Consider the following 24,950-nt stretch of genomic DNA (forward strand, 5'->3'; position numbering starts at 1 on the left):
CCCTGAGGTAATTAGCGTCTGAAGAGAACAGGCTCGCCAGTCTCAGGCAGCCTAATGGAGCCAGATACAGTAGTGCTGATGGGGGATTTAACAGAGATCCCAAAACCCAGATGCACTTTAGAGCACCTCCTGCACTGCAGAGAGAGATTGGGGCGTGTGATAGACAGCCAGCACAGACAGCAGTTTTCCACCAATTTTGGCAAATACCGAATTACTTTCCGTCTCGTCGCGTCTGTCTCGTTTCTGTCTTAACAGGCGTCGCGTCCTGATTTCTCTGTTGTGGTTTTAAGAAGCGTTCATAATTAACGCTGCTTTGTTTCGTGTCTCCGCAGATCATTTTCCGTAAGATCAGCGACGTGAAGAAGGAGGAGGAGGAGCGGCAGCGGCAGAAGAACGAGGTGCAGCTGACCATCCCCCAGGACCACCCGGTCAGGAAGCTCTTCCAGAAGTTCAAGCAGCAGAAGGAGATGAGGACCCAGGGGGCCTCGTCCCAGCTGGACCTGGAGAAAAACCAGTTCCAAGTGGAGCACCAGCACCTGCACCCGCAGAGCCTGCAGCTGTCCCACTCCAGCCTGCAGCACTCGCTGCCCCTCAACATCCAGCGGCCCCTCCCCCTCGCTGCAGAACGGGGCCCCCCCCCTCCTCCGGCTGCAGCAGCAGCGTGCTGACCGTGTCGCAGGTCACGCCCATGCAGAGCTCCCTGGCCTACGCCAGCAGCCGCTCCGGTGCCAGCAGCGGGGAGAGCTCCAAGCAGAACAACTGTGACCTGCTGGAGCTGCAGCCCAGCCCTGCCGGAGGAGGGGAGCCTCCGGCGGCCCGGCTCAAAGCCAGCAGCAGCCCCGCCGCTGCCAGGCCCGCAGCGCCCAAGGGCTGGATGAGACTCAAGAGCAACATGGCCCCCCAGCCGGCCGAGGTGCAAACCGAGGGTCTGAACAACGTCACCAAGGCCATGTCTGTGGAGATGCTCTCTCAGGAGGGCAAAGGTCAGGAGGGAGGCGGCGGCGGGAGGGGAGACGTGGAGGAGGGCGGGGTCTCGAGCAACAACCCCCTCCGCAAGACGGACTCGTGCGACAGCGGCATCACCAAGAGCGAGCTGCGCATCGACCGGGCCGGGGAGGCGCGGACGCCGCTGGACTCCTCCCAGCACAGCCCTCTCCCAGGGGGGGGCGGGTCTCCCCAGGCCTTCTGCCCCATCCCGGAGCAGGCCCTGCAGGCCGCGCTGCAGGAGACCAGGCTGGAGCTCCGAGGGGACATCCAGGGCCTCGGAGGCCGTCTGGGCGTCCTGGAGACGCAGGTAGCAGAGATCCTCAAACTGCTCTCCAGCAAGAGGAGGTCGCCTGGGGCCTCCACCCCCAAAACCAAAACCAAACGACAGGACATCTTCACGGTGTCCAGACCGGTCTCTCCTGATTCAGACGATGGTCAGGTCTGAGGAAGACTTATTGAAACTGCTTTTTGCACATAGACTTTTGTGTCATGTTTGTGACAGAACACTACTCAATGATACAGACCTTTTTTGATTGTAAATACTTCTCTATGCATGTCCAGCTGGATTCTGGCCTGCCAAAGAAACTATGACTCGAACGTACTTATTGCCTGTATATTATGCAGTTGACTGCATGCAAACTAATTTAAAGAGAACCAAGATTTTATTGATCCACACTGTATGTATATATATATATGAATATTTTTAATCGTGGAAGATTTATTATATGGACATTCAGGGTTTGGCATACTGGTAGCACTATAAACATTGACTTGCAGAAGTTGACTGAGATGTTGACTGATAGATTGAGCTTTGACAAAAACCAAGTGGAGAGGTTGAAACAGTTGTACGTTTTGCCCGGGAGAAAGTTGTCCTTCTCTGATCTGTCCTTGTTATGACGGCACAAATGCCCCTACTAATTAGAGCACACCTTTTAGAGCATGCGACTCAGTTTGTTTTCTCTCAAACCTTAGTTAGTTTAAGTTGATACTATTAATAACATTTTCTATTTTTTAATGAACGTGGCATCCTTTACCCCCCCCCCCTCTAATTTTCTCTAGCGAACGATTAATTATTTTCTAATTTTATCCTTGTGTCTATGCATCCGTTAGTTACGCTCAAGTGATAGCGTACCTGTGTCGCCATCGTGACTGTCGTGAGGTTTACCCTTCTCCTGCATGATCCAGATCTGTGATTGGCTCGGCGAATTTGAGAGTGACTAGGACAGGAAGACATTAGGAATGTTCAGAAGTTTCGTGCACTCAGTCCAGTGACGGAGCGTTCCATCACTTAACACACGACGAGCTCACCGGCAGTGTGTCACGAGGCCTGCCGTGGGTTCTGTTATTGAGAACACCTTCACTGCAAAGAGCTCATGTAATAAAGAATTAAATATCTCTATCATGCTTTTCTACATCTGCATGCCGAGGAGCAGTTTTATGCCCCAGAGAGTGTGTGCACACGCGCACACACATACCCACGTTCACACACACACACATGCATACACACACACATGCATGCACATACACACACGCATGCATGCACACACACATACAAACGCATGCTCACACACACAAACGTACACGCCCACACAAGAGCATCTCTCGATGTGGCTCTTGTGCCCCCAGGAGCCTTCCTCAGTGGGGGTGATGAGTTGGTCTGTCAGAGCACCAAGCAGCAGAGCCTGGGAGGCCCTCGATGCAGTCTCTCCTCAGATGAACTCACCACCGCAGGCTCCTGGAGATCTCAGACCGTTCCAACACGAGTCAGAGCACCGTGGAGAAACACGGAGATCTCCTCAGAGCAGCGTGGATGTCTGTACTGTTCTGCCATGCTATGTTCATGGTCTTGGTATTCCGAATATCAAAAAGCTATGCAACAAGTCGTTTTCTCATGAAAATTAAAGAGTCCGACGCTCCTTTGCTTACTGTCCCACACGTCTGGGTACCCTAAAGCCATTTAGAATTATCCGAAGATTTATTAGAACGCAGTTGTCACGCTCAACTAGATGGAACATGTGTATATACTCTAGGTCATTATTTTATATCACTCTAGCGTGTTTTACATGCCATTGAAAAGTTCCCATCAGTAGAACCTTCTAGATTACCTTGGAGCAGACTTGAGGTTTGCAGGGTGACACACAGCCTAGCCTGTGACACACACAGACACAGAGCAGTGGGTGAGAGTGGGGTTTTCTCCCTGTCTGACAAGCGAATAAGGAAGAGTCTCCTGAGATCTGAGTCCTGCTCCCTGGAAAGCCTTCATCTCGGGAAACGCTGCGCGTCTCAGCTGAATGTGTACCGCACCTTCCCCCTCTCTCACTCCCTCTCCTGACGTTGGTCTGTCTCTTCTCTTGTTGAGGAGCTCCCTCAATCTCTCTCTTTTTCTCTCTCTTTTTCTCTCTCTCTTCCTCAATCTCTCTCTTTCTCTCTCTCTCTCTCTCTCTGTCTCTCTCTTTCTCTCTCTCTTTTTCTCTCTCTCTCTCTCTCTCTCTCTCTCTGTCTCTCTCTTTTCTCTCTCTCTCTCTCTCTCTCCCTCAATCTCTCTCTCTCTCTCTCTCTCTGTCTCTCTCTCTCTTTCTTTCTTCCTCTATGAGTGTCTCCTGAGCATGCAAATGTACCACCGCTCTGTGTGACTGTACTGGCTGTGTACACGTTCCTCTGGGGACAGGCAGGACTGGGAAACATCTGCCCAAAACCCTGGGCAGGAGTCACTACCCCCTTTTCTACTGGAATGTTACTGTTTTATACCATTTGTTGCCATGGCAAGAAGTAGCACTGATTCACTCAATGACTCATGCATTGTTATACAGTTACACACCTTACTGTAGCGTCAGCAAAATAAACTACTGTCTGAGAGAATTCCAGGGCTTTGTTTGTCGTCTCGACTCTAAAATGTGCTTGCTTTACAGGAATACACATTTTTATTATTTTGTCAAACATCTGTGAGGCGTCTTATTATATTTTTAACTTCTGGTTTATCTTAGATTGTGTGCTCCGCTGTCTTCCGAACTCAGACGAAATGTGTGATTTGCAGAGCTGCTAATAGCTCTGCATCTCTTTGAAACCACATCTGCAGATATTCACGGCTCTGTTGTGTGACTGGAATATCCATCAGAGAGTTTACCATCGTCTAATCTGTCGAGGATCAGTCTAATATAAGACAATCTCCCGCACAAAAAGCCAGAGCTAAAATTGCCCGATTTAACAACCCATCAGTCACCTATTAACATCACCAGCCCTGGGGCAATGCATCAAATACTCCATACAGGTGCTTAACTTTGTTGTGCTTTGATTTGTACTTTTTCAATATTTGATGCTTTAATTGATCAGGCACTGCCCCGCTAATTTTACTACACTCTGTTCATTATTATTTGTTGGTTTTTCTCAACTGAATGTAATTGGCTCATTAGTAGAGCCGGATAGTTCTTGTTGAGGCAGTTGGAAGGTGCATTGAAAGGTTAAAATTTGCAGCCAATTACAGCTGAACAGGTTGACAGAAGAATTATCATGGTAAGCTTGCCAGCAGAGCTTATATTGACAGCAAGCCAAAAGAAACAGTTGAGATAAATAAAACTGTCAAGATCTAAATATTGTTCAACACCTGAAGGCAATGCTGGCCCAGACTAAAGGCTCCTGTTTGATAGTTGTCAGTTACGTATCCCAATTTGCTTGTCCTCAGCGCTCGGTGCAAAGAATGACTTCCTGACCCAAAGTGACATCCATCTTCATGAGACACGGTAGATAATTAACGTCTATTTATAAAAGTAGATAATCAAAAGAATGTTGGGCAACACTTCCAACTTTAAGGTTACATTAACCACCATGTAACTCAATAACAATACCATGGTAACAACACAACAGTTGCATATTAACCGCTATTGCTATGTAGCTGTAAGGTAGATCATGATGCCTTAATGTTAAGCGGTACCTAATGTTGTAGCCATGCTGTTCATCGGGCAATGATGACACCACTTCCCCAGGTTCTACCGACCGCCATCATGGTTGTCGTGCAGCTTGTAAAGAGCAAGGCTGGTCACCGTACGGGTTTGACAAAAAGACGACTTGTGAGTTCTTTGTGTGTCCTGAAAGCCCTTGGGGACACTAGGCACACTGAGCCAGTGTGTGACAGACTGGGGGGTCGAAGTGGAAGGGCCTGACGTGGAAGTGCTTGGCTCTCTGTGCCTCCCCTGGTACATCACGGCCTCACGGAGGATCGAGGTGGGGGGCCCTGACTGTGGGGGGGCTCGGGCCGTGCGGGCGCCCACGCCGTGATGGGGTCTGAGGGGGCGGCCTGCACGTCCCCTGCACTGGACACCTCAGCGTCACGCCTTTCTCATCTGCCCTACTCCTCATCACTACCGACAACTTCTGCCAGATCTTGCAAGCCAGGATGTTGTGGTACAAAACCAGTCCCCTCCCCCCTTTCCTCAGCCCTGCCAAGAGCTGTTCCAGGTCTCAAGACCCCCCTCCCCCCTCCCCTTACAGCCCGTGGAGGAAGCGGTTATGTCAGAAGCGATCAGAACAACAGGAGCTGTTGCAGTGGCTCTCGTCAAGGCTGTGGAACAAGGACTCTTTGGATACACAGAGCCAGGTTCTTTCCCCGCTCCGCTTTGGCCGTTAATGTTTTAAAAGGCTGTTTCTCTCTGACAGGGACAGCGATGTCCTGTAGCGTGTGAGGCTGTTTATCTTTGAGAGGCATGGACAGCGCCAGTGCGCCAGTGGGAGTCAGATGGCTGAGCGGTTAGGGAATCGGGCTAGTAATCAGAAGGTCACTGGTTCGATTCCCGGCTGTGCCAAATGACGTTGGGCAAGGCACTTCACCCTACTTGCCTCAGGGGGACTGTCCCTGTACGTACTGTAAGTCGCTCTGGATAAGAGCGTCTGCTAAATGACTAAATGTAAATGTGCTCCTGGTCTCCTGTCCTCACGGCCTTTTTTTGTGGTTTTCTCTAGCATTCACATTCCAAAACCACCAACTAAAGAGAGGACCTTTGCAATCTTGGGGGGAGGAGACTGGATAATGTATGTATTTATGTTTCAAGTGGAGACCATTTTAGGGCGAACCCCAAAAGGGACTAGAGATGAGTCTTGACACCGCTGCCACATTAGGGAGTGTGTGGGTGTGTGTGACAGTGGGAGAGGGACTCTGGAGAGTACTCTCTGTCTCTCTCACCCCAGTCATGCAGTAAAGACGCCCAGAGCGAGAGAGGGAGAGAGGGAGGGAGGGAGAGGGAGAGAGAGGGAGAGAGAGAGGGAGAGAAAGAGGGAGAGAGAGAGAGAAAGAAAGAGAGCTCAAACACAACCCTGTGGCACCTTAGTGACACGTGAGTAGACAAGGATTACATAATGTTCTTTTTGTCATGGGTATTCTTAACACTCGGAAACATTGCTTCATCCATTTAACATGCACATTTGCAGGTTCACTTTCAAACCATGAATCATTGTTAGCCCTTGTTTCAAAAACAATTTATTTGTGACCTAAACATCTCAGGATGACCTTAATCAAAAACATCCAGGTATTTATACAGTATCCTTTACAGAGGGAGAAGTTAGCAAAGAGAGAACCACACAAATTCAAATCATACCACTAGTTTTGTACGAAAAAAAAATGCCTGTCAGATTTCCTTAAAATTCTACAATCGGTTTAAAATCCTCATAGTGAAAATATATTCCCCTTTCCCACGGACTCTAAGCGGTATACATAGTCCACACGTCCAGAGCTACCGTGAAAACGTTCCGGAATGCACATCGGCCAATCAGACTGAGGTGATGCACTCCGTGGTGCTGGTAAGACACACACCACAGTCACACCTCAGGGCCACGGGGTAGGTGTAGGAGGGTTCCACGGTAGACGAGCAGTTTGGCAGGCGCACGGTGACCATGCGCGTCTCGTTGTAGGTGCAGACTCGCTGGTAGGACTCGATGAAGGGAGGGTCTAGGACTGGCTTCTGCGGGCACAGGCACCAAGGGGGCAATCAGTGGAGAAGCAAAGCTATTATACGTAACCGATAAGAAACAATAACAATTCGTACCACACACACAAGTTGTGTTCTGTGCCTAGCGTTTTTTCCAGATCTTTAGTGCGTAATTGTGCCTTCTTAAATGTTTTCTTAAAACATAGTGATTTATGTGCGTTTTCTGAAACATTTTGATGCCATCTTTATCACAATGTAACTAGTCTCACAATATTCGACTGTATTTGTAATCTAACTTTTATCAGAATATGAAAGAATATTGCGTTCTGAGAAATTGACACATTAAAAAGTAAACTGTTCCATCAGCCTAGATTGCTGACGTCAACTTCATAGTTTTGGAGAATATCTAATCTCGGTACAGTACACCACAAGCCTTTTAACTTCGTCGTGGTTGTCTCCCCTCACCTCCCAGGTCTCACAGCGCCCCCAGCAGGCGTCTGTGGTGATGTGCAGGCTGGCACAGCCAGGCTTCCTGGCCAGGAAGGTGAATTCTCTCACAGCACAGCCAATGAAGCGACGCAGGTTGATGGCAGAAGCCTTGGTGAGGGACTGTGGCTGAAGACCTGCCCACAGTACGGTGCAGTACAACAGAATCACACACCACCTTCAGAAACACAACAACAGAAGGTTTAATTATATAGGCTACCACACACGATTCGCTGCTTCATTCCTGTTCTTATGGTGCTGTTGGCAGGATCAAGTCATTACGATTTTTAAAAAGAAAATTGGAGTACGTTGCAAGTCACACTTAAAAAGAAAGTAGGATCTTTTTTCGTTAGCGTGTCAAAACTCTGACCAAGATTATCTCACTTACCATGGTGCACCTTTCCTCTGCAGGGTCATCTTGCTCAAGTCAGATCCCAACACAGCAACTCAAACTGGGAGGGGGGGGGGGGGGGCAGCTATGGTGAGTGGCCCTTCAACCTGGATCTTTGGAACAGTAGCTGAAATCCACAAGTAGCAGTTCCACTCAGAACAGAAGCACTTGATAATGGATCACAGGGTGGAACTCTGCTCTATTTATTTCAGTGTGTCCTGTCAATCAGACGCAGCTAGTCATCTTGAGTCACCAGGGCTCCGGCAGAAAGAGACAGTTTAATCTCCCTTAGGCCCTGCTCTATCCCAGCCCACCAGCCATGAGCCAGCCATTGCTCCATTAGCCTGATTAGGCAGAAAGGCTGCTCTTTTGTTCAAAGCCAGCCACATGGAATGAGGGGAAAAACACAATAATCATACCTGTATCCACACTCAGCTCAGCTAAATTAGACGACGTCTCCGGTAATTGGCTGAACTGTTTTGAAAAATGCCTCGTCGCTGTTGTCTTTTTTTCCCGCAAGGATATTTTCTTTTAGCTCCAGCTATACCTGACAACGGATGGGCATGTTGGAGCGTATGGAGGCTGAGAGGTTGGGGTGGTCTGGTGAGTCTCATCCGTGGAGACAAGAGAAGAGAAGAGGTGTTTTGGGGTGAGCAACCATCTCTAACCGACATTTATCTTCCTCTAACCCCTCAGGGATATGGGTACTGAAGCAGAACCGCTCAAGTCGTTCAGGAAATGAATCTTCACGCAATTAAAGTTTAATTAAACTAACAGGGTGATGAGTCGGGTATAGGTTTAAACGAGTTTCCAACTGCTCTACTGGACAGTTCTCAATGATCTGTGAGAGCTAAATGTTCTCACTGGAATCACATTTCAAGTATTTCATAAACTTCAACACAGCGTGGCCTATTTGATTGGGAGCGGTGTAACAAGGACCTCTAGTGGCTGTTTGTAGTACTAATTTTCAAGCCACTGCAACAAAAAGTGCATCATCCAGATGCATTATAATGTTTTATTAATGCCAAACACAAACAACCAATTCTAGTGATATTTATCAATTTGATTGATTAAAAACGTATACTAGTTAAATAGTTATCTCAGATGTGTGAGCCATCATCAGTACTGCACCTATACTGTATGTCATGGCTTCTTAAGATAGTGTGAACTCTGGCCTTTGTTAAAGAGGGTTGGGTGCATGACTACCACAGCAGATCCTTCACTAGAGGAGATAGTTTGCCCATTCAGATATTTCCACCAGTCATTAACAGGGCTATTCACATGCGCCATTACATTCGTCACCTATACCTCCCTGATGCATTTCAAAAAGCAACACTATGGAGAAGAAGATCAGATTGTTTTCACTTAACGAAAAAGGCCATTCTTGTTATGCAGTATAGCGTCATGAGTTTACTGTGCCACTGGTATAGCTGTAATGTCTGTCATCATCACGGAAGAGGGAACATTTTCCAGCCTACCCTTAACCTAAGTGCTAAAACGAAGACTATGTGCTGGCCTTACTAGCTGTTATATTTAGTCCCGCCGAGCGGTATGGCACCAGCTTCTCGTGTGACAGTGGGCCGCTGCCCTGGGAGGTGTTGCCATATCCAAATTTGCGCGGCGTGGGAGGGGTGTAACTGGCTTCAGCCTCAGTCCAATCCTATCAGTATTGTGCATTCTGTTTTGCTCGATTGATGTTTGTTATTGTTCGGACGCACACCTACATTTCAAGTGCAACGCATCCGCTCTAGATTACTGCATTGTACGTAAGTACTGTATGACAAGTTAATTCAGTACAGTTTGTGAAGACAACTGTAGGACAATACCCTAAACTTGGAAAAATAGTTGGAAATAGAGTTGGACTAGTGATTTTCTCCAAAGATGTGAATCAACATTTAATCAAAAACCTTTTGAAAAACGTTTATTTCTAGTCCACTGTGCCTGTGGTCTTTTTCAGAAAGTTTTTGAAGAACACATATATCTAATAATTGTAAAATGTCATATTTAATTATTTCGTATTAAGGCTCGACGTTTTTGAGGAACTCTTAACTATGGGGAATTTAACATCCATTACTAAACGTCCTTTCGTCTTCCTCAAGGACTAAATTGACAGTATAACGGATTGAAGCGCTTTAGCGGCAGCAGTGAACTCATTGGTGCGCTATTTCAGGCAGTGACAGGTTCACAACGTCAACGCGTCTCTCGCGCTATTCCATTCCAGGAGTCAAAGTGCATGACATTTATTCTTAACTTGACCTGTGAGTTGAATTAGGGCTTTAATAGAAAAACTGCAAACAAGTTTACTTTTGAAAGTGCTGTTGTGCCTTTTTCCTTTCATGATTTGCACTGTCTGTGGGTGATGTAGGCTAAACTGTACATATTTGTAGTGATAATCTCTTGTCTCACAGCACACAAATCGGCACGAGATGGCTTTGTCCTGATAGTTGAAGCGTTAGATGAACTGACATGTAGAATAATACTTTGTATCTTGATAAAAAAGATGCTAGATATGAAAATTACATTGACAAGCAGGACACATAACCATGGCTTGGTCTCAATAAGTTGCTGTGTCCTTGACCCGAGTGCCAAGTTCAACTAGCCTCCTCAATAGGGTTCCTGGTCATTTCAAAGAAGTGGATGACATATCACACTGCTAAGAAAGTTACAGGGAACTCACCCCTGGCTAAGTAGATCTAGTGAGGGCTGCAAGTCTTCAGTTCTGGACAATGGTGCAGCATTTGCCCTCACACTGAAACCACAGACTGTCTCTTGGCTTGTCATTGGCTACCTGCGATGTTTGGGGCTATCTCGTTGTCATGATCAGTGACCTTTGCACTTTTGTAAAACTCTCTCTTGGAAGTCGCTTTAGATAAAAGCGTCTGCTAAATGCATAAATGTAAAATGTAAATGTCTCTACGCTAACTTGTGTCTGTTCCTGGTGCTGGTTGGGTTTACGAAGACTGATTCATCAGCCTGGCCTCTTCATGTAACAAAGGCCTCTCGACCAGTCTTGGACAGCCTGAGGGGTTTGACGAAACATAAGGGAACCCATCCTTAAATGACGTGGTGATCCATCTGTCACTCATCCACATGACTGAGCGAGAGACATGGAATAGCGAGATGGAGAGAGAGGGAGGGAGAGAGAGAGAGAGAGGGAGAGAGATGGAGAGACATGGGATAGCGAGATAGAGAGAGAGTGAGAGAGAGAGAGAGAGAGGGAGGGAGAGAGAGAGAGAGATGGAGAGACACGGGATAGCGAGATAGAGAGAGAGAGGGAGGGAGAGAGGAAGAGAGATGGAGAGAGAGATGGAGAGACAAGGGATAGCGAGATAGAGAGAGAGAGGGAGGGAGAGAGGGAGAGAGATGGAGAGACACGGGATAGCAAGATGGAGAGAGGGAGAGAGAGGGGGAGGGAGATGAAGAGAGAGAGGGGGAGAGAGATAAAGAGAGAGAGGGGGAGTGAGATAAAGAGAGAGAGGGGGAGAGAGATAAAGAGAGAGAGGGGGAGAGAGAAGCCCCATATTGTTGCTGGTCATGAATGTATAGGGAATGTGCTGTTGTGGTAAACAGCTCAGTGTTGTCCTGTCTCCTGGCCCTCACATACAGAATAACTGAGAAGGTGCTATCTCGCCCCCTCTGCTTTTTCCAGTATTTTGTTATGTGTTGTATGTGCTATCCACAATTAGAGCAGCCCTGAGTGACTTTGACGTAGGGACACAGGCTCTCTCTCTCTCTCTCTCTCTCTCTCTCTCTCTCTCTCTCTCTCTCTCTCTCTCTCTCTCTCTCTCTCTCTCTCTCTCTCTCTCTCTCTCTCTCTCTCTCTCTCCATCTGCCTGCCTGTCTCTCTCGCTCTCTCTGTCTCTCTCTGTCTCTCTCTGTCTCTCTCTCTCTCTCTCTCTCTCTCTCTCTCTCTCTCTCTCCATCTGCCTGCCTGTCTCTCTCGCTCTCTCTGTCTTTTTCTATCTGCCTCTCTCTTTCTCTCTCTCTCTCTCTCTCTCTCTCTCTCTCTGTCTTTTTCTATCGCCCGTCTGTCGCTCTCTCTCTCTCTCTCTCTCTCTCTCTCTCTCTCTCTCTCTCTCTCCCTCTCTCTCTCTCTCTCTCTCTCTCTCTCTCTCTCTCTCTCTCTCTCCAGCTGACATGAGGCTTTGGGATAGCACAGATGCCTCACTGTAGTGAGGATGACAGCAACACAGCACCCCCCCCCCCCACAGGCATATGGTTCTCAGCAGAGCTGTGTTACAGTCATTCAGTGGTGCTCAGTGTCTCTGGGTCCAGTGGTCAGGATCTGGGGAACGGCTGGGCCTCCAACATATGATCTAATGGGCCCACACAGGTGTTTATTGCTGTGACACACTGCACAGTGTATGGTGTATGTATAGGCCGACTCGCTGGTCTCTGTCACCTGTTCATTTTAACAGAGCTGTCCGTCACTGTCATTGAGTAACCACGGTGATTGGAGTTAGCGTTTTTTCCCTCCTTGTTGGAGGAACTGTAACTTGTTGAACTGCTGAAAATGCAAAGAACTTTTAAATGTCAAACTAATTATGCCTACATCCTTAGGCTATCTGAAACAAGACTAAACAGAACTTCGTCCATAAACAAGCGAATGTGTTTCCAACGACAGCAGATGAGATCCGATGATGGATTGCTCATCCCGATCTAATCCTCTTTCATATTAATTTATAAACTGAAGGACAATTACAACGTGAGCTAAGATACTGCCTGCATGCTGTTACTTGTTAACCGTAAACAAAAGGAATCACCATTCACAACTACACATACCACACCATGTGTTGAGTACTGTTTGTATCTTTAAGGATTGCTCCAAGTGCTTTAGTAGTATTTCTGCTGTATTTTATTTATTGAGTATTTCTTGTGTTTGTCTCTAGAGGGGTGCCATGCTGTTTGGACTTGGATGAGCCCCGCCCACAGGAAGTATGTCATCAGATGAGGCCAGAGAGGCCCCTGTGGAGAGGGGGGCTATCCCCCTGGACATAGACAACGTTCACATGCTTTTACAGGGTCAGTCTACTCCTCCTGACTAACAGTAGACGTCATCAAGTACAAGTCTCTCTATGTCTCTCTCTTTGTCTCTCTCTCTCTCTCTCTCTCTCTCTCTCTCTCTCTCTCTCTCTCTCTCTCTCTCTCTCTCTCTATATATATATATATATATATATCTATCTTTGTCTCTCTCTCTATGTCTCTCTATGTCTCTCTCTCTCTGTCTCTATCTATCTCTGTCTCTCTCACTCTGCCTCTCTCAGTTCGAAAAATCGAATTCCATTTATTCCTTCACGCACTTCACATTTTGTTTGACTTATTTGATCATCTGCAGCCAAAACCTTGCTATTCCTGTTTTTACTTGTAGTTGCTGCGGGAACTGTTTTTGTTTTGTTTGTTGGAATATAAAACCTGCTTAAATATGAGTCATGCACGTTCTGGAAGGTAGAGAGGTGAGAGGCTTTCAATAAAAGGTCACGCTGTAACACTCATGAAGTCACTATGTTTCCATTGAAAAACGAAAGAAAATACCTTCTGGTGTGAGGATTATTCTGCAGCATGCTTTTATGGCACTCTGAAAGGCTTTGTTATGAGCGGGTGTGTTGGGTAGCTATCAGTTGTCATTGGTGGAGGAGGGGCCAATCGGGTTGGTCCAGCAGATCTACCAATGACCTTGGTTTGGGTACACAGACCTCCTGTCTTCTAGTTGGCACTGCAGACAGGTATGCCTCTGACAGAGCAAACCTGACACTGTTTGATAGTCTCTCTTTCTCTCCCCCTCTTCTCTCTAATATCTCATCTTCCTCTCTCCTCTGTATCTTTTCTTTTTCTCTTCTCTATCTTTTTCTCTCCTGCCTCTTCTCTCTCCCCTCTCTCTCCCTGTCTCTATTAGTTCTCTTATTCTTGACTATCCCATCCTCCCTCATTCTCTCTTAATCTTGCTCACACACAATCGATTCATGGTACTCCCTCCCATCATCTCTCTCTCACCCCCCCCCCCCCCTCCCTCACACTCTCTCCTTGCACACTCCGTGGGCAGTATTTTGAGAGCTTTCACCGAGAGGTCCTCAGCTCTACTATTTAAGGATCATTGCTGTTGTTCTCTTACCCTTATTTAGAAACAGCGTTTTCTGGATCAGTTTATTCAAGCCTTTGTGCCCCGGCTCTGACATCACCAGATAATACAATGTGCCGTGGGGTGATGTGAGCACAGCGCCCCACTGACAAGTAGGCATGTCAAATAATGCTCGGAGAGGTTGTTTTTCTCTGCATTTTTGGAGTTTTAATGATACAAGAATGTGGCTAAATTTAGCTCACATGTGAACTGGCTGATGTTCTCATTAAGTTTTGGGGGGGAACAATCTTATTTTGAGAGGCCCTTTGTAGATAAAAAAAAATCAACAAAGTCTGAAATAAAAACATTTTGGACTTTGAATAAACATAAAAAGTAACTTTTCCTCTTAACCTGACTCTAGTCTTTAAGAGTTTGTTGATGGGGCATGGTTGTCAATAACACACATAGTGAGACATGATTCAACAAGAAGAATTAGAGTAGAAAGGCTGACACAAATCCAAGCTGGGCAAATACACTGGCGGGGTAATATTTTCGTTTCCTTGTGGGTATTTACCCATGTCAGAAGTTAGATTCCAGTCTTGAATCATGTTATGTTACTCGTGGTCTGTGAACAGTAGCAGTGGTGCATGAAGGGCCTTCCTCTCTCTCTTGAATGGGAGAGTATAGTCGAACGACCAGCAGTCTCACTGCTGGTCATTTACTGAGTTTACTGAGGTAGCAGGCAATCATCACACCAACATATCATCTCTAGGAGTTCACTAATTGAACCTATTATCAGATGATATGTTGGTAGTGTTGATATTGCAGTTGCACCCCTGAAAGAATGGGATCTCCCTTTTTGCGCTTTGACTATCTTCCGTGGTGGTTAATACATTACATTTACATTTAGTCATTTAGCAGACGCTCTTATCCAGAGCGACTTACAGTAAATACAGGGACATTCCCCCGAGGCAAGCAGGGTGAAGTGCCTTGCCCAAGGACACAACGTCAGTTTGCATGACCGGGAATCGAACTGGCTCGATTCTTCGGATTACTAGCACGATTCCCTAACCGCTCAGCCACCTGACTCCCTACATTCCCTACACTCCCTACAATACGTACAGGCAGCTTGGAAGGGGGCTGTGTCTGGTGCTGTCTGAACAGGCCTCACCTCCATGTGTTTGCTTTTGGCTGGGAGGAGCTGTAGAGCTGCTCTATTCACCTGCACCCCTGAAGGGTTACTGTAGGTAGGATAACTGGTAGTTGAACAGGAATCCTCACTAACGGACGCTCCGTCTCAGTGAAAAAGCAGCTCGCAGTTGCATCTATCTGCGGGTGGACCCTTCCCCCCCTTTTACATCCAGTGGAGCTGATCAGTTTGTGAACTTGTGAACAAACCATGCCAACATGGCTGCAGCAAGGAAAGGTATAGATTAATCAACAAATTACGATATCTTAATCTTGTGGGTAGACGATGCAAATAGCATGTATGTTCATGTGTTTACAGGTGGAAATTGTTGGTGTGGTGGTTGTCATTTGATTGAATGGATTCTTTGTCTAGTTGGTGCGATGTATGAGGTACTTTGTGTGTTTGAGTTTCACACTCATTGCATGATGAGCTTTTTGCAGATTGTCTCGGATGACTGCTGCAAGAAAACAAACAGACGCTTAATTTACCCGCTGATTCCAAAGAGAGTTTGCACTTACAGTAGTGTCACATTATTTTCATCCAGACTATCTTGTTTGTGTGTTTAAGAGAGCAGCACTGATTTGAAGGGTTGTGACTGCGGTTAACTCAACTCAAGGTTGTTTACAAATAGATTCTGCTTAGAAAACCAACAAGTGTCACAGCTCACTTTCTTCCTCGTTTGCTAGGCCAATTGCGAACTCTCCAAACATTGGCGCTGTCAATGTTTTAGCACTATTGATACATTATAGGAAACACCACTGAAGGTGAATGTTTATGATCTTAAATGATCTTGATTTGACATCCGAGTCACACACTTGAAGCGTTGATAATCATCAACATCAGACTAGGAGTCAAGTGGCTGAGCGGTTAGGGAATCGGGTTAGTAATCTGAAGGTTGCCAGTTAGATTCCCGGCCGTGTCAAATTATGTTGTGTCCTTGGGCAAGGCACTTCATCCTACTTGCCTCGGGGGAATGTCCCTGTACTTACTGTAAGTCGCTCTGGATAAGAGTGTCTGCTAAATGACTAAATGTAAATGTAGATGGCAGGCGAGGAAGGCCTGCTGTAAAACAGCCTACTGAGGAAACAACTCCTTGGTTCGGTCGGCCGGTCGGTCTGTGCGTCTCCGAGCTCACAGTAGCAGACCAGTGGGGGGGGGGGACCCAGTCAGGAGCTTGTGGTAGAGATGAGGGACCGCTCCTTGATGGCTATGTTGAGCTGCGTTGAGCAGTGGGACCAGAACTAGTGAGCAAGAGCCAGCAGATGTGAGTTCCAGTCCAATTATATACAAATAAATAATTCAGGAGCCTTTTTTACTGAAGTAGTTGGATGTTCTGGAGGATTTAGAGGTGCTCGTCGTAGACGTGAGGGCTTTTCGAAGTGTGCTGAGAGACGATGGAGACTCACCTCCTCACAGCGGCTGAGCTGACGAACTTTGTAGAGATTTACAGCCGTGAGTGGGCATATGCTGTGCTAGCAGTCTGGGCCTCTGTGTACTGTGCTGTGAGTATCTGAGGAGAGGGATTTGTGAGAGTTTAATTTCATTGTTCCCAACCGCTATTGTGTTCCAAGTTCCTGAGGCAGCTTTATTTAAGTTCCGACAAATAATCGTGTCGATGAAACACGATTTGTGAGCCGCTTTGCTGCCCTTGGACATGCATCTTCTGTCTTTGACAGGGTCTGGCGGTGTAAAACACAATGTCATTTCCTGTCTTATTTTTACCTGTTCTCTCTGCAGTTGAGCAAGAGCAAATTCAGAAGCGAACCTTCACCAACTGGATCAATGCTCAGCTATCAAAGGTAAGTGTCTACATGGGACACACAGAGATTCAGTGTTGTTTTAAGCCCACCAGGAGTAGACCACTGGTATACAGATCATGGTAGAGGTCAACTGTGCATGTGACGAGAGAAGGGGGAGGAAGAGAAAAGTGTGTTGGAGGGGGTTAGTTCATTTAAATATAGCCACTTGGAGCAGAGTTCAGAGCACACAGACGGACAGCGACAGAGGCACCACCTCCCCCACCCTCCCCCACCCTCTCGCAAACATGAACTGTGGCAAAAGCTGGCATGGCCGTCTGTGTTGTGGAAACTTAGCTGCCGGTTCGACATGTTTCAATACACTTCCAGTACGACCAGACAAGATTGTGTTTGGATCAGAATTAATGACGCAATGGAAATCTATGTCACGTTTTTTTAATGAGCACATTTATACCTTTCAGATAGGTCTGGGCAATAAGACGAACTTGATAACTTTCACAAGAAAATATTCCACGATAACGTTGACAGGTTTATGATATGTATTTTTTACTAGTGTTGTCCCGCAGTAGTTTGCGTTTCTATGTGCACAAGTTCAAAGACAGAACAACCCTAACTGTCTTTCCACTGTTTTCTAAGCAGCAACAATTGTAAAAGACGCAAAGAAACAAACGCATGTTTGAAGTATGTTTCCGTCCCCTTAGATCTCAAATTCATATCCCAAATTCAGATCCCCGAAATTCAAATAGAACAAAATTACGGCTGCTCAAATTTGAATGGTGAAAATCAGATCCCAAAAATGTGAAAAGATTTGAGGCGAAATAAAATCAAAATATATTTTTTCAAATTTCTGCCGGGTAAAATCTTTTCTAATCTGAATTTTACTGTTCGAATTTGAGCAACCTGAATTTCTGAACCTTGAATTTTTGGATCTGATGCATTTCCTGGCAATACACAAAACAGCCCTGCCCAGAAATACAGGCCTGCCCTTAAATGCACCCCCCATGTAGTTTCTGTTCTGTATATCCCAGCATCAAACTATTTTTGACTGTACATTGAGGGGACTAGTATGAGTAACCAGAGTAAGTCTCATTCATGTGGGACTTTCCTAGTCTGAGTTAGTAGAGCGTGCATTTCCTGGCAAGAAAAAATACTATGGAAGCAAATCAGTGACATAGTAGCGTGCTGCACTGGTGGGACAGATTTTGTTACAAAACAACAACACGATCTAAACGAGATGCACATTTTGATATCTTTTATGTCTGTGTAGGATACTGCATACTAAATCGTCTTCTGATTTCTTTAGAGTTCTGTCCTAAGGAGAACACTCTGAATACTTTAAATAGAGGATTATCAACATCAATCAATATATTTGTAAAAATCATACAGCCTAATGATACATTCTTTGGCCATATCGTGATAACTAGCACTACAGCTTACTGTAAAAGGATTGATATATCATTTAGATTTTGGGGTTAACTGTCCCTCAACAAACAGCCATAAGTGATTGTACATGTGCAATACATGGCGGTCACTAGGCCAATTGAAAGAGGTTAATGTTACAAAAATGTTGTTGCAGAGGAAACCCCCAAACATGGTGGTGGACCTGTTCAGTGACTTCAGGGATGGGTCCAAGCTGCTGGACCTACTGGAGGTGATGAGTGGACAGCGAATGGTGAGTGAGTCCCTCCCTCCCTCCGTACATCCCTCCCTCCGTACATCCATCCATTCCTCCATCCTTCCCTCCATCCCTCCGTCTGTCTGTTTCAAGACCTTTTTTTGTTTTGTCACCGAGATCTGCTTTGACAAAGTCTCAGGCGACATGCTAAACCCCCAAAAAAGAAAATAATTTGTCATGTTCTGTTTAGTTAACTCTTACCACAGCATTCTTTATATGGTCTCTCCTTTCGTGACTCTGTGCCGTCTGTCTGATGTAGAACCGTGAGAAGGGCAGGGGCATCTTTCAGCACAGGAGCAACATTGAAACAGCCTTGTCCTTTCTGAAGAAGAAGTCGGTAAGGGGGCTGCTTGATTCAATCTGTACTCTGTATTGGGTGTGAGTTTTCCTGGGAGTTTTTCCTTGTCTTCTTCCAGGGTTTTGGTTGGTTTAGGTGCATTTCAGTTCTGTGACGATACTTGTAAAAAAGCCCATACGATTAAGATTATAATTATTTTGTTTCACTAGGTTGTTTTCGTTCAGCTGTCTGTCTTGTTTCTGTTCACACGCAGATCAAGCTGGTCAACGTTAACATTCCTGACATCATCGATGGTAGACCGTCCATTATTCTGGGCTTGATATGGACTATCATTTTACAGTATCATGTGAGTCTCTGTCACATTCAGCTGTAAACCAACATGCCATTTTAGTGGAAAAAAAACCTTGGTTTAGCTGTGGCAGCTCATATATCCCTGCTTTCCCCCTGCAGATCGAGGAGCTGGCTAGCAGCTTGTCCTTCAGCTCCCGTCAGTCCTCTCTGGAATCTCTGGCCAGCTTGGACTCTCGCTCCACCCTCTCCAGCCTCTCCACCCGCTCCACCTCCAGCAGCCCTGTGCCCCCCAAGGGTTCCCCCTTACACAACCGCTTCAGGGTCTCTGCCAAGAAAGCCCTGCTACTCTGGGTCAGGGAACAGTGTCACAAGTGAGACCTGTGCCTTGTTCTCACATTGGAACCCTGCTAAAACTCCGTAAAAGATATCTGTTGTTTTGAAGAGCGTTGATGTATTTTTCTGTCAGTGTCGATTGGCATCGATGGAAAACAAAAGCGGGAACTTGTCGACAGAGCAGCACTCTGCTCGACTGTATCTCCTAACCTCTGTGTTTGTCCTCAGGGCTGGTTGTACCCTGAATGTAAAAGACTTCAAGGTCAGCTGGAGGAGCGGTGTTGTCTTCCTGGCCATCCTGTACGCCCTGAGACCAGACCTGGTGGACCTGTCCAAGGCCAGAACCAGAACCAACAAGCAGAACCTGGAGGAGGCCTTCCGCACGGCTGAGCGAGAGCTGCGCATCCCCAGACTGCTGGAGCCTGATGGTGGGTGGGAGAGCCTGCCTGGGGGGGTGGGGGGGGCCGTGACGGTCTGATGACTGAGTGGTTTCCCGCTTTGAACTGGTGTGAAAAGCTTGCTTGTTGTGCCTTGCTGTCACAAGTTGTTGTTTTCCAAGTATCCATGGCATCAAATCAGGGCACGCTGAATTCCGATATCGTCAGTTGCTTTGGACTGTGTTCTGAGTGTCTTAGTGTCTGGGAACTTGTTTTGGAGTAGATGTTGATGTCCGGGACCCTGATGAGAAGTCCATCATGACCTACGTGGCTCAGTTCCTGCAGTACTCCAGAGACATGCCAGTGCCCGAGGACGACATGCAGGTCTGTAGTCTGCAGCTTTACAGTTTTGCACTGTTTTGTAATCAACACTGTTGATTTTATCTCCACCATGCTACAATTTCTCGGCTTTGCACTTTCACTCTTTATTTCTGTTTTCTAACTGACACCTTTGATTCTCTCCTCTGTCTTATCTGTCAGATGCAATATCTGACTCCTCCTAAAAGTCTGTCACCTGTCAACCTGCCCACGCACTTCACTCCTGCCATCTCTGCCTCTCCTCTGCGCCAGGTAGTTCCCGCTCCCGTTTGCTGTGCCTTTGGTCCCTGGCTCACCTCATCCTCTCTGGCACACACACACACGCTACAGCACTGAATGTACCCCTTTTCCTCCAGGGTCCAGTTTCTCAACATGTTCAACTGAAATGAATCCACGTCTGAATCACAACTGCCAGAGAGCTAACCCACTGAAAAATAACATTGTTTTTGAAAGGCATTTCAGCATTGTATTTATGAACGCGATATATTTCTAAACAGAATTCACCTGTGAATGTTTGGAATTAGAAGGCACCTCAAAAGACTTTGTGTGCTAGAGGAATAGTCCCTCCACTATACAAAACCCTAACATTGTGCAATGTCAAGAATACCTTTAAATGTCAACTTGATTAAAGTTGGAGCAGAATAAGTAGTTCACAACCAGTTCTCCCTGTTTTCTAGCTGCTAGCCTGAAGGCATGGGAGGGTGTATTTCACGGCAGATGAATGACTCTAGTGGTGGCAGTAATTCCTTCCACTAAGGCAAAGGTATCGCCTGTCACGACCCAGGGAATTCATGCCAGAACCGTCATACCAAGCAGAACGTCAAGCTCAGGTTTCCTGCTGTGCTTCTGCGCCGGCATGTGTTACCTCCAGTGTTCCTGGGGTACAGGATAGTTCAGAGATGTTGTTCAGCTGTTCAGGACTTGACGTGAACTTCTGTCATTCAGGGAGAACCGTTTCAATGTTATAACCCACCGCTGCCTTATAAAACCCCAGCAAGCCGTGGGGTGTGGATCTGCTTGGTTTAGTAAATGTCTTTACCCAGCCCCTCCTCCAATATGCTGTCTGTTCCCTGGTTAGGCTCATCTACTCCAACCCATACCTATCAGATCAGCTACGTCTGATATAACTGAGCCCTCCAGAGCTGCAGCTACTGTGGTAAACCGCTATCCATGTCCTGTGCCCCCCCCTCCCCCTCCTCCATTACGCTCTAAAAACAGCTGCTTCCCTGCACCTCTGGCTGAATCACTGAGTGACGTTCATTTAGATTGATTACCAGACTACCAGAACCTCAACTTATCTACTCACCAGGAAAAACGTTAGCATTAATATTAGCTGTCCTTAAGCTAACATTACTACAAACCTAAGCTGCAGGCTAAAGGGTTGTCCTCATTCAGCAACTCTTACTCATCCTCCCTGTCAAGGTTCATTGTGTAAGATTAGAGTTTGAAAGTTTGAAGACATGCATGAGGTGTTGTGGTTTTAATAACACTTGTTTTTGGGGGGTGGCTGGTGAATTTAGACTTCCTCTAATAAGAAAGCCCAGGAGGTGACCTGCTGGCTTGTGCAAGCCTATCAGGAGCTACTGGAAGGATGGGACTCCACGGAGGGAGAGAGCTACGCAGAAAGATACCATGTAAGTGGAAACGTTTCCAGTTAGGCTTGATGAGTGTGTCCTGAACTGGGGTTTTGTACAGTACAGCGCACAGGAAAAACATCTGGTGAATTCGACATTTCAGTAAAAAGAAAGTTTTTACTAGAAGTGTTTGTGTTTGTGTCCCGCAGGTGTTCCAGACGTTCGTGGTGTCGTTTAACGAGCAACGTCGTCCCGTGATGCCCCTGCTCACGGCGATGAGACGCACTCCCCAGCTGAGCGAGGAGCAGCGCTCCCTCAGGGGGGCCTGGGACGCCCTCGCCGAAAAGGTCTGGCCAAATCAACCGAACACGCTCATGCAAACCAACAGCAAATCATACACTAATAAAAAGTAATATGAATGTATTCCAGCAGTCAGTTTTATCCAAAGCGATGTACAGGACAGGGGGGATTTGAACCTGCGATCTCTTGATCTGGAGTTGAAAGTTCTAACCACTTAGCTACAACCATCCCAATCAAGAATTTCCAAAACATTTTCACATCCTTAATTTACGCTAAACTAACTCGGAGCAAGAACTTAGTTTTGTCCTCGTATGTTTGTTTACGCTCTTGTTTCCCACTCGTCGCTGCAGCTGCGAGAGTTCAAGACAGAGTTGGACCTGAGCCTGCCGGCGCCGCTGGTCTCGGTGGGCCGCTGGCTGCTGAGGGCTGAGGGGGCGTTGGCGGAGGAGGAGGGAGACCCCCAGGACCACGCCCGCGCCGCTGGGGAGGCCAGGGATAAGATTGAGCTGCTCAAGGTAGCCCGTCTCAATCAGCCTAAACTCACTGGGCCTCTTCAGAGTCCTCTGTGCCCATGATGGAGACACAAGATGAACTTGAGAAAGTGTCAAATAACATGCAATCTGACGTAGTGTGTTTTTATAGGCTTGCCTAGATGAAATGCCACATCAACTGAAGACCTTTCAGAAGTTCCAGAACTCGGACGAATACGGAGCCATGGTGGTTCCCTCAGACAAACTAGAGGAGATAAAGAGAAGGTGGGTTCTTGTCTGCCTATTTTTGCAGTTTCTCTAGTTCCTAACATGCGGGCCGCCCTCTAGGGTGATACAGGCAGGCCGCCAAACCAATGAAAACGTATGAAATATTTGTCATATTTGTTCCCTATGGATAATGTAATGTAACATGTCTTTCTCAGTTTTATAACAAAAATTCTCTGTGAGGGTGTACTGTTATCGGTCGATGAAAAAAAGCGAGAAAAAGAGAGCAATATTTATGGGTTAATATAACCTGTTCTGGTTATGAAAAGTCAAGTTTCTAACTTCACCGGCATTTCTAGACCTGGCCGTGGTAGTTACACACGTTACCTGTCTTTACAATGTGTGCTTACTGTGGCGCTGATGGACACTTTGTCTTCTTTGATCGCTCAAATAAATTTAGCTTGAAAGCCAACTGTTTGGCTCGCATTGTGTTTTTAAACGTGCGATAAGCGGGAATTAAGAGAACGGATGTGTTGGGCGGCCGCAAAAATATTTGAGGTACGCAAGTGGGCCGCAAAGTTGAAAAGGTCGGGCTGCTCTAGAGCCAAGGGCTTGGATGCTAAGTGAAATGTAAAACTGCTCACCTCAGGTTTTCCCCTTCCTGTCAGGTTCACGAGTGTGAGAGTGACCGCTAAGTACCATGGGATCAAGCTGGAGTACCAAGAGCAGCGCCACACAGTCCTGGACCTTCTGGGCCAGATCAACACCAAGCTGCGCACCTGGAAGAGACCCTACATATCCCAGGAGGCAGTGCGGGTTCTTCTGCAGGAATGGCATGTGAGTGTTCAGTTTGACAGCCAGTGGTTCCATGGTCTGTATTGAGAGAATGCCTTCGCTGTACCACAGTACTTTAGTCTGTTTAAAATGATCTAAGGGTATCCTAGCATCACTTAAATAAAACCTCTTTAACACCTCCTCATAACTGCTTCCACACAGGAGTTAGTCGACAAGCAAGAACTACCTTCTCTGCTTGAGGGGGCTCTCCTGAAACTGAAGCTGGTTTCCAGCAAATACAACGGCAAGTCCGCCCTGGGTAAGTGGCCGGCACAGAGGCCTGTGAAACACAACGCTAAGAACAGCCATTACAAGATTTTTTTGCACGGTTTCCTTTCCGAGACGGATACATGTCAGCTCTGCGCTTGTGTCTGTTTCAGCTTCGGACTCCAGAGTTGTGGAGCGGCATGTGAAGGAGATGGAGGAGGAGAGCGCTGCATCTCTAGAGGCGGTGTGGGCCGTGAAGAGCACGATGGGGAGAGTCCTGTCTGCCTGGGACTCCTACTCTGACTCTTACAGCTCCCTGCAGGCCTGGATGGAGCAGGGCTCATCCACCCATGGCCCTGCGCCAGAGGTACACACACACACACACATCCAACATACACACATCCAACACACACACATTCAATACACACACACACATCCAATACACACACACACACACACATCCAATACACACACACCCAATACACACACACAAACATATCCAATACACACACGCACAGATCCAATACACACACACAGTACTCTGCATCCATGCCTGTATGCTTCCGGTCTAGGTGTCCTCTGAGAGCATGGCAGAGTGGAGATCCCGCCTGGCCCACCTCCACGAGGTGGGTAACTTCCTGGTTGAGATGACGGACCCTCAGACCAGCAGGACCCTGGGGGAGGAGCTACGCAGGCTGAACTCGCACTGGGATGACTTTGTGACCAGAAACACATACGTAAGTGACGTCCTGTTTCGCTCGAGACACATCAGACCAGGTTGAGAATGTCTCCAGACTAGATAACTACACGTACTGTAAAAGAGTTTGAAGAGGTTTAGAAAAAGTTTGTTGGGGGTAAGGTTTTATGGTTATTGTGTAGAGCTTAGCTTAAACTAGTGTCTAGATAAAGCAATCAGAAAAAAAAAACAGATAAACCCTGCTGCTCCTCCCTGCCCTGCCCCGCCCCAGGCTGCAGCAGGTGAGCCCAGTGTTAGACCAGACACCCGGTCTCAGAACCCCCAGGTTCTGATCCGAGAGGCTAATCAGATCATCAACGAGCCTGTCGAAGCCATGTCCGGCCCTCTACGGATCTACATGAAGAGACTACAGGTACGCTTGTGGTTCAGTGCAGAAAACACGTGTTTGTGATGTTGTCAGGGGCTTGGGAGATCGTCTTTGCAGCGCTCCGCAAAGTAACGTTCACAGGAA

The 24,950-nt window shown here is 46.9% G+C and overlaps 3 protein-coding genes across 3 annotated transcripts in view; 2 read left to right on the top strand and 1 right to left on the bottom strand.

The window, feature by feature from the left end:
* The window catches only part of kcnh5b (potassium voltage-gated channel, subfamily H (eag-related), member 5b), a 27,956-nt gene extending 26,524 nt beyond the window's left edge, over positions 1–1,432 (top strand). The window contains 2 exon segments of the mRNA XM_067243093.1: positions 333–596; positions 599–1,432. Of these exon segments, the coding sequence (XP_067099194.1) occupies positions 333–596; positions 599–1,432 (1,098 nt within the window).
* Positions 1,433–6,471: 5,039 nt separating this feature from the next.
* On the bottom strand, positions 6,472–7,849 carry gphb5 (glycoprotein hormone subunit beta 5). Its single transcript, XM_067243717.1, has 3 exons — positions 7,777–7,849; positions 7,368–7,566; positions 6,472–6,935 (listed from the first exon to the last, which is right to left on the bottom strand). The coding sequence occupies exons 1-3, from the start codon at positions 7,803–7,805 to the stop codon at positions 6,744–6,746; spliced, it is 420 nt and encodes a 139-aa protein (XP_067099818.1). The 5' UTR covers positions 7,806–7,849; the 3' UTR covers positions 6,472–6,743.
* Positions 7,850–15,141: 7,292 nt separating this feature from the next.
* syne2b (spectrin repeat containing, nuclear envelope 2b) overlaps positions 15,142–24,950 on the top strand; it is an 84,246-nt gene continuing 74,437 nt past the window's right edge. The window contains exons 1-18 of the mRNA XM_067243248.1: positions 15,142–15,260; positions 16,761–16,822; positions 18,357–18,452; positions 18,715–18,792; positions 19,007–19,099; positions 19,204–19,415; positions 19,606–19,805; positions 20,038–20,138; positions 20,295–20,384; positions 21,653–21,766; positions 21,916–22,053; positions 22,357–22,521; positions 22,649–22,761; positions 23,370–23,538; positions 23,698–23,794; positions 23,916–24,109; positions 24,315–24,479; positions 24,711–24,851. Of these exons, the coding sequence (XP_067099349.1) occupies positions 15,242–15,260; positions 16,761–16,822; positions 18,357–18,452; positions 18,715–18,792; positions 19,007–19,099; positions 19,204–19,415; positions 19,606–19,805; positions 20,038–20,138; positions 20,295–20,384; positions 21,653–21,766; positions 21,916–22,053; positions 22,357–22,521; positions 22,649–22,761; positions 23,370–23,538; positions 23,698–23,794; positions 23,916–24,109; positions 24,315–24,479; positions 24,711–24,851 (2,247 nt within the window). The 5' untranslated portion in view covers positions 15,142–15,241. The remainder of the gene's footprint in view (positions 15,261–16,760; positions 16,823–18,356; positions 18,453–18,714; positions 18,793–19,006; positions 19,100–19,203; positions 19,416–19,605; positions 19,806–20,037; positions 20,139–20,294; positions 20,385–21,652; positions 21,767–21,915; positions 22,054–22,356; positions 22,522–22,648; positions 22,762–23,369; positions 23,539–23,697; positions 23,795–23,915; positions 24,110–24,314; positions 24,480–24,710; positions 24,852–24,950) is intronic.

The sequence above is a fragment of the Osmerus mordax genome, chromosome 9 (genome assembly GCF_038355195.1).
Source record: "Osmerus mordax isolate fOsmMor3 chromosome 9, fOsmMor3.pri, whole genome shotgun sequence".
In the NCBI taxonomy this organism is placed as follows: Eukaryota; Metazoa; Chordata; class Actinopteri; order Osmeriformes; family Osmeridae; genus Osmerus; species Osmerus mordax.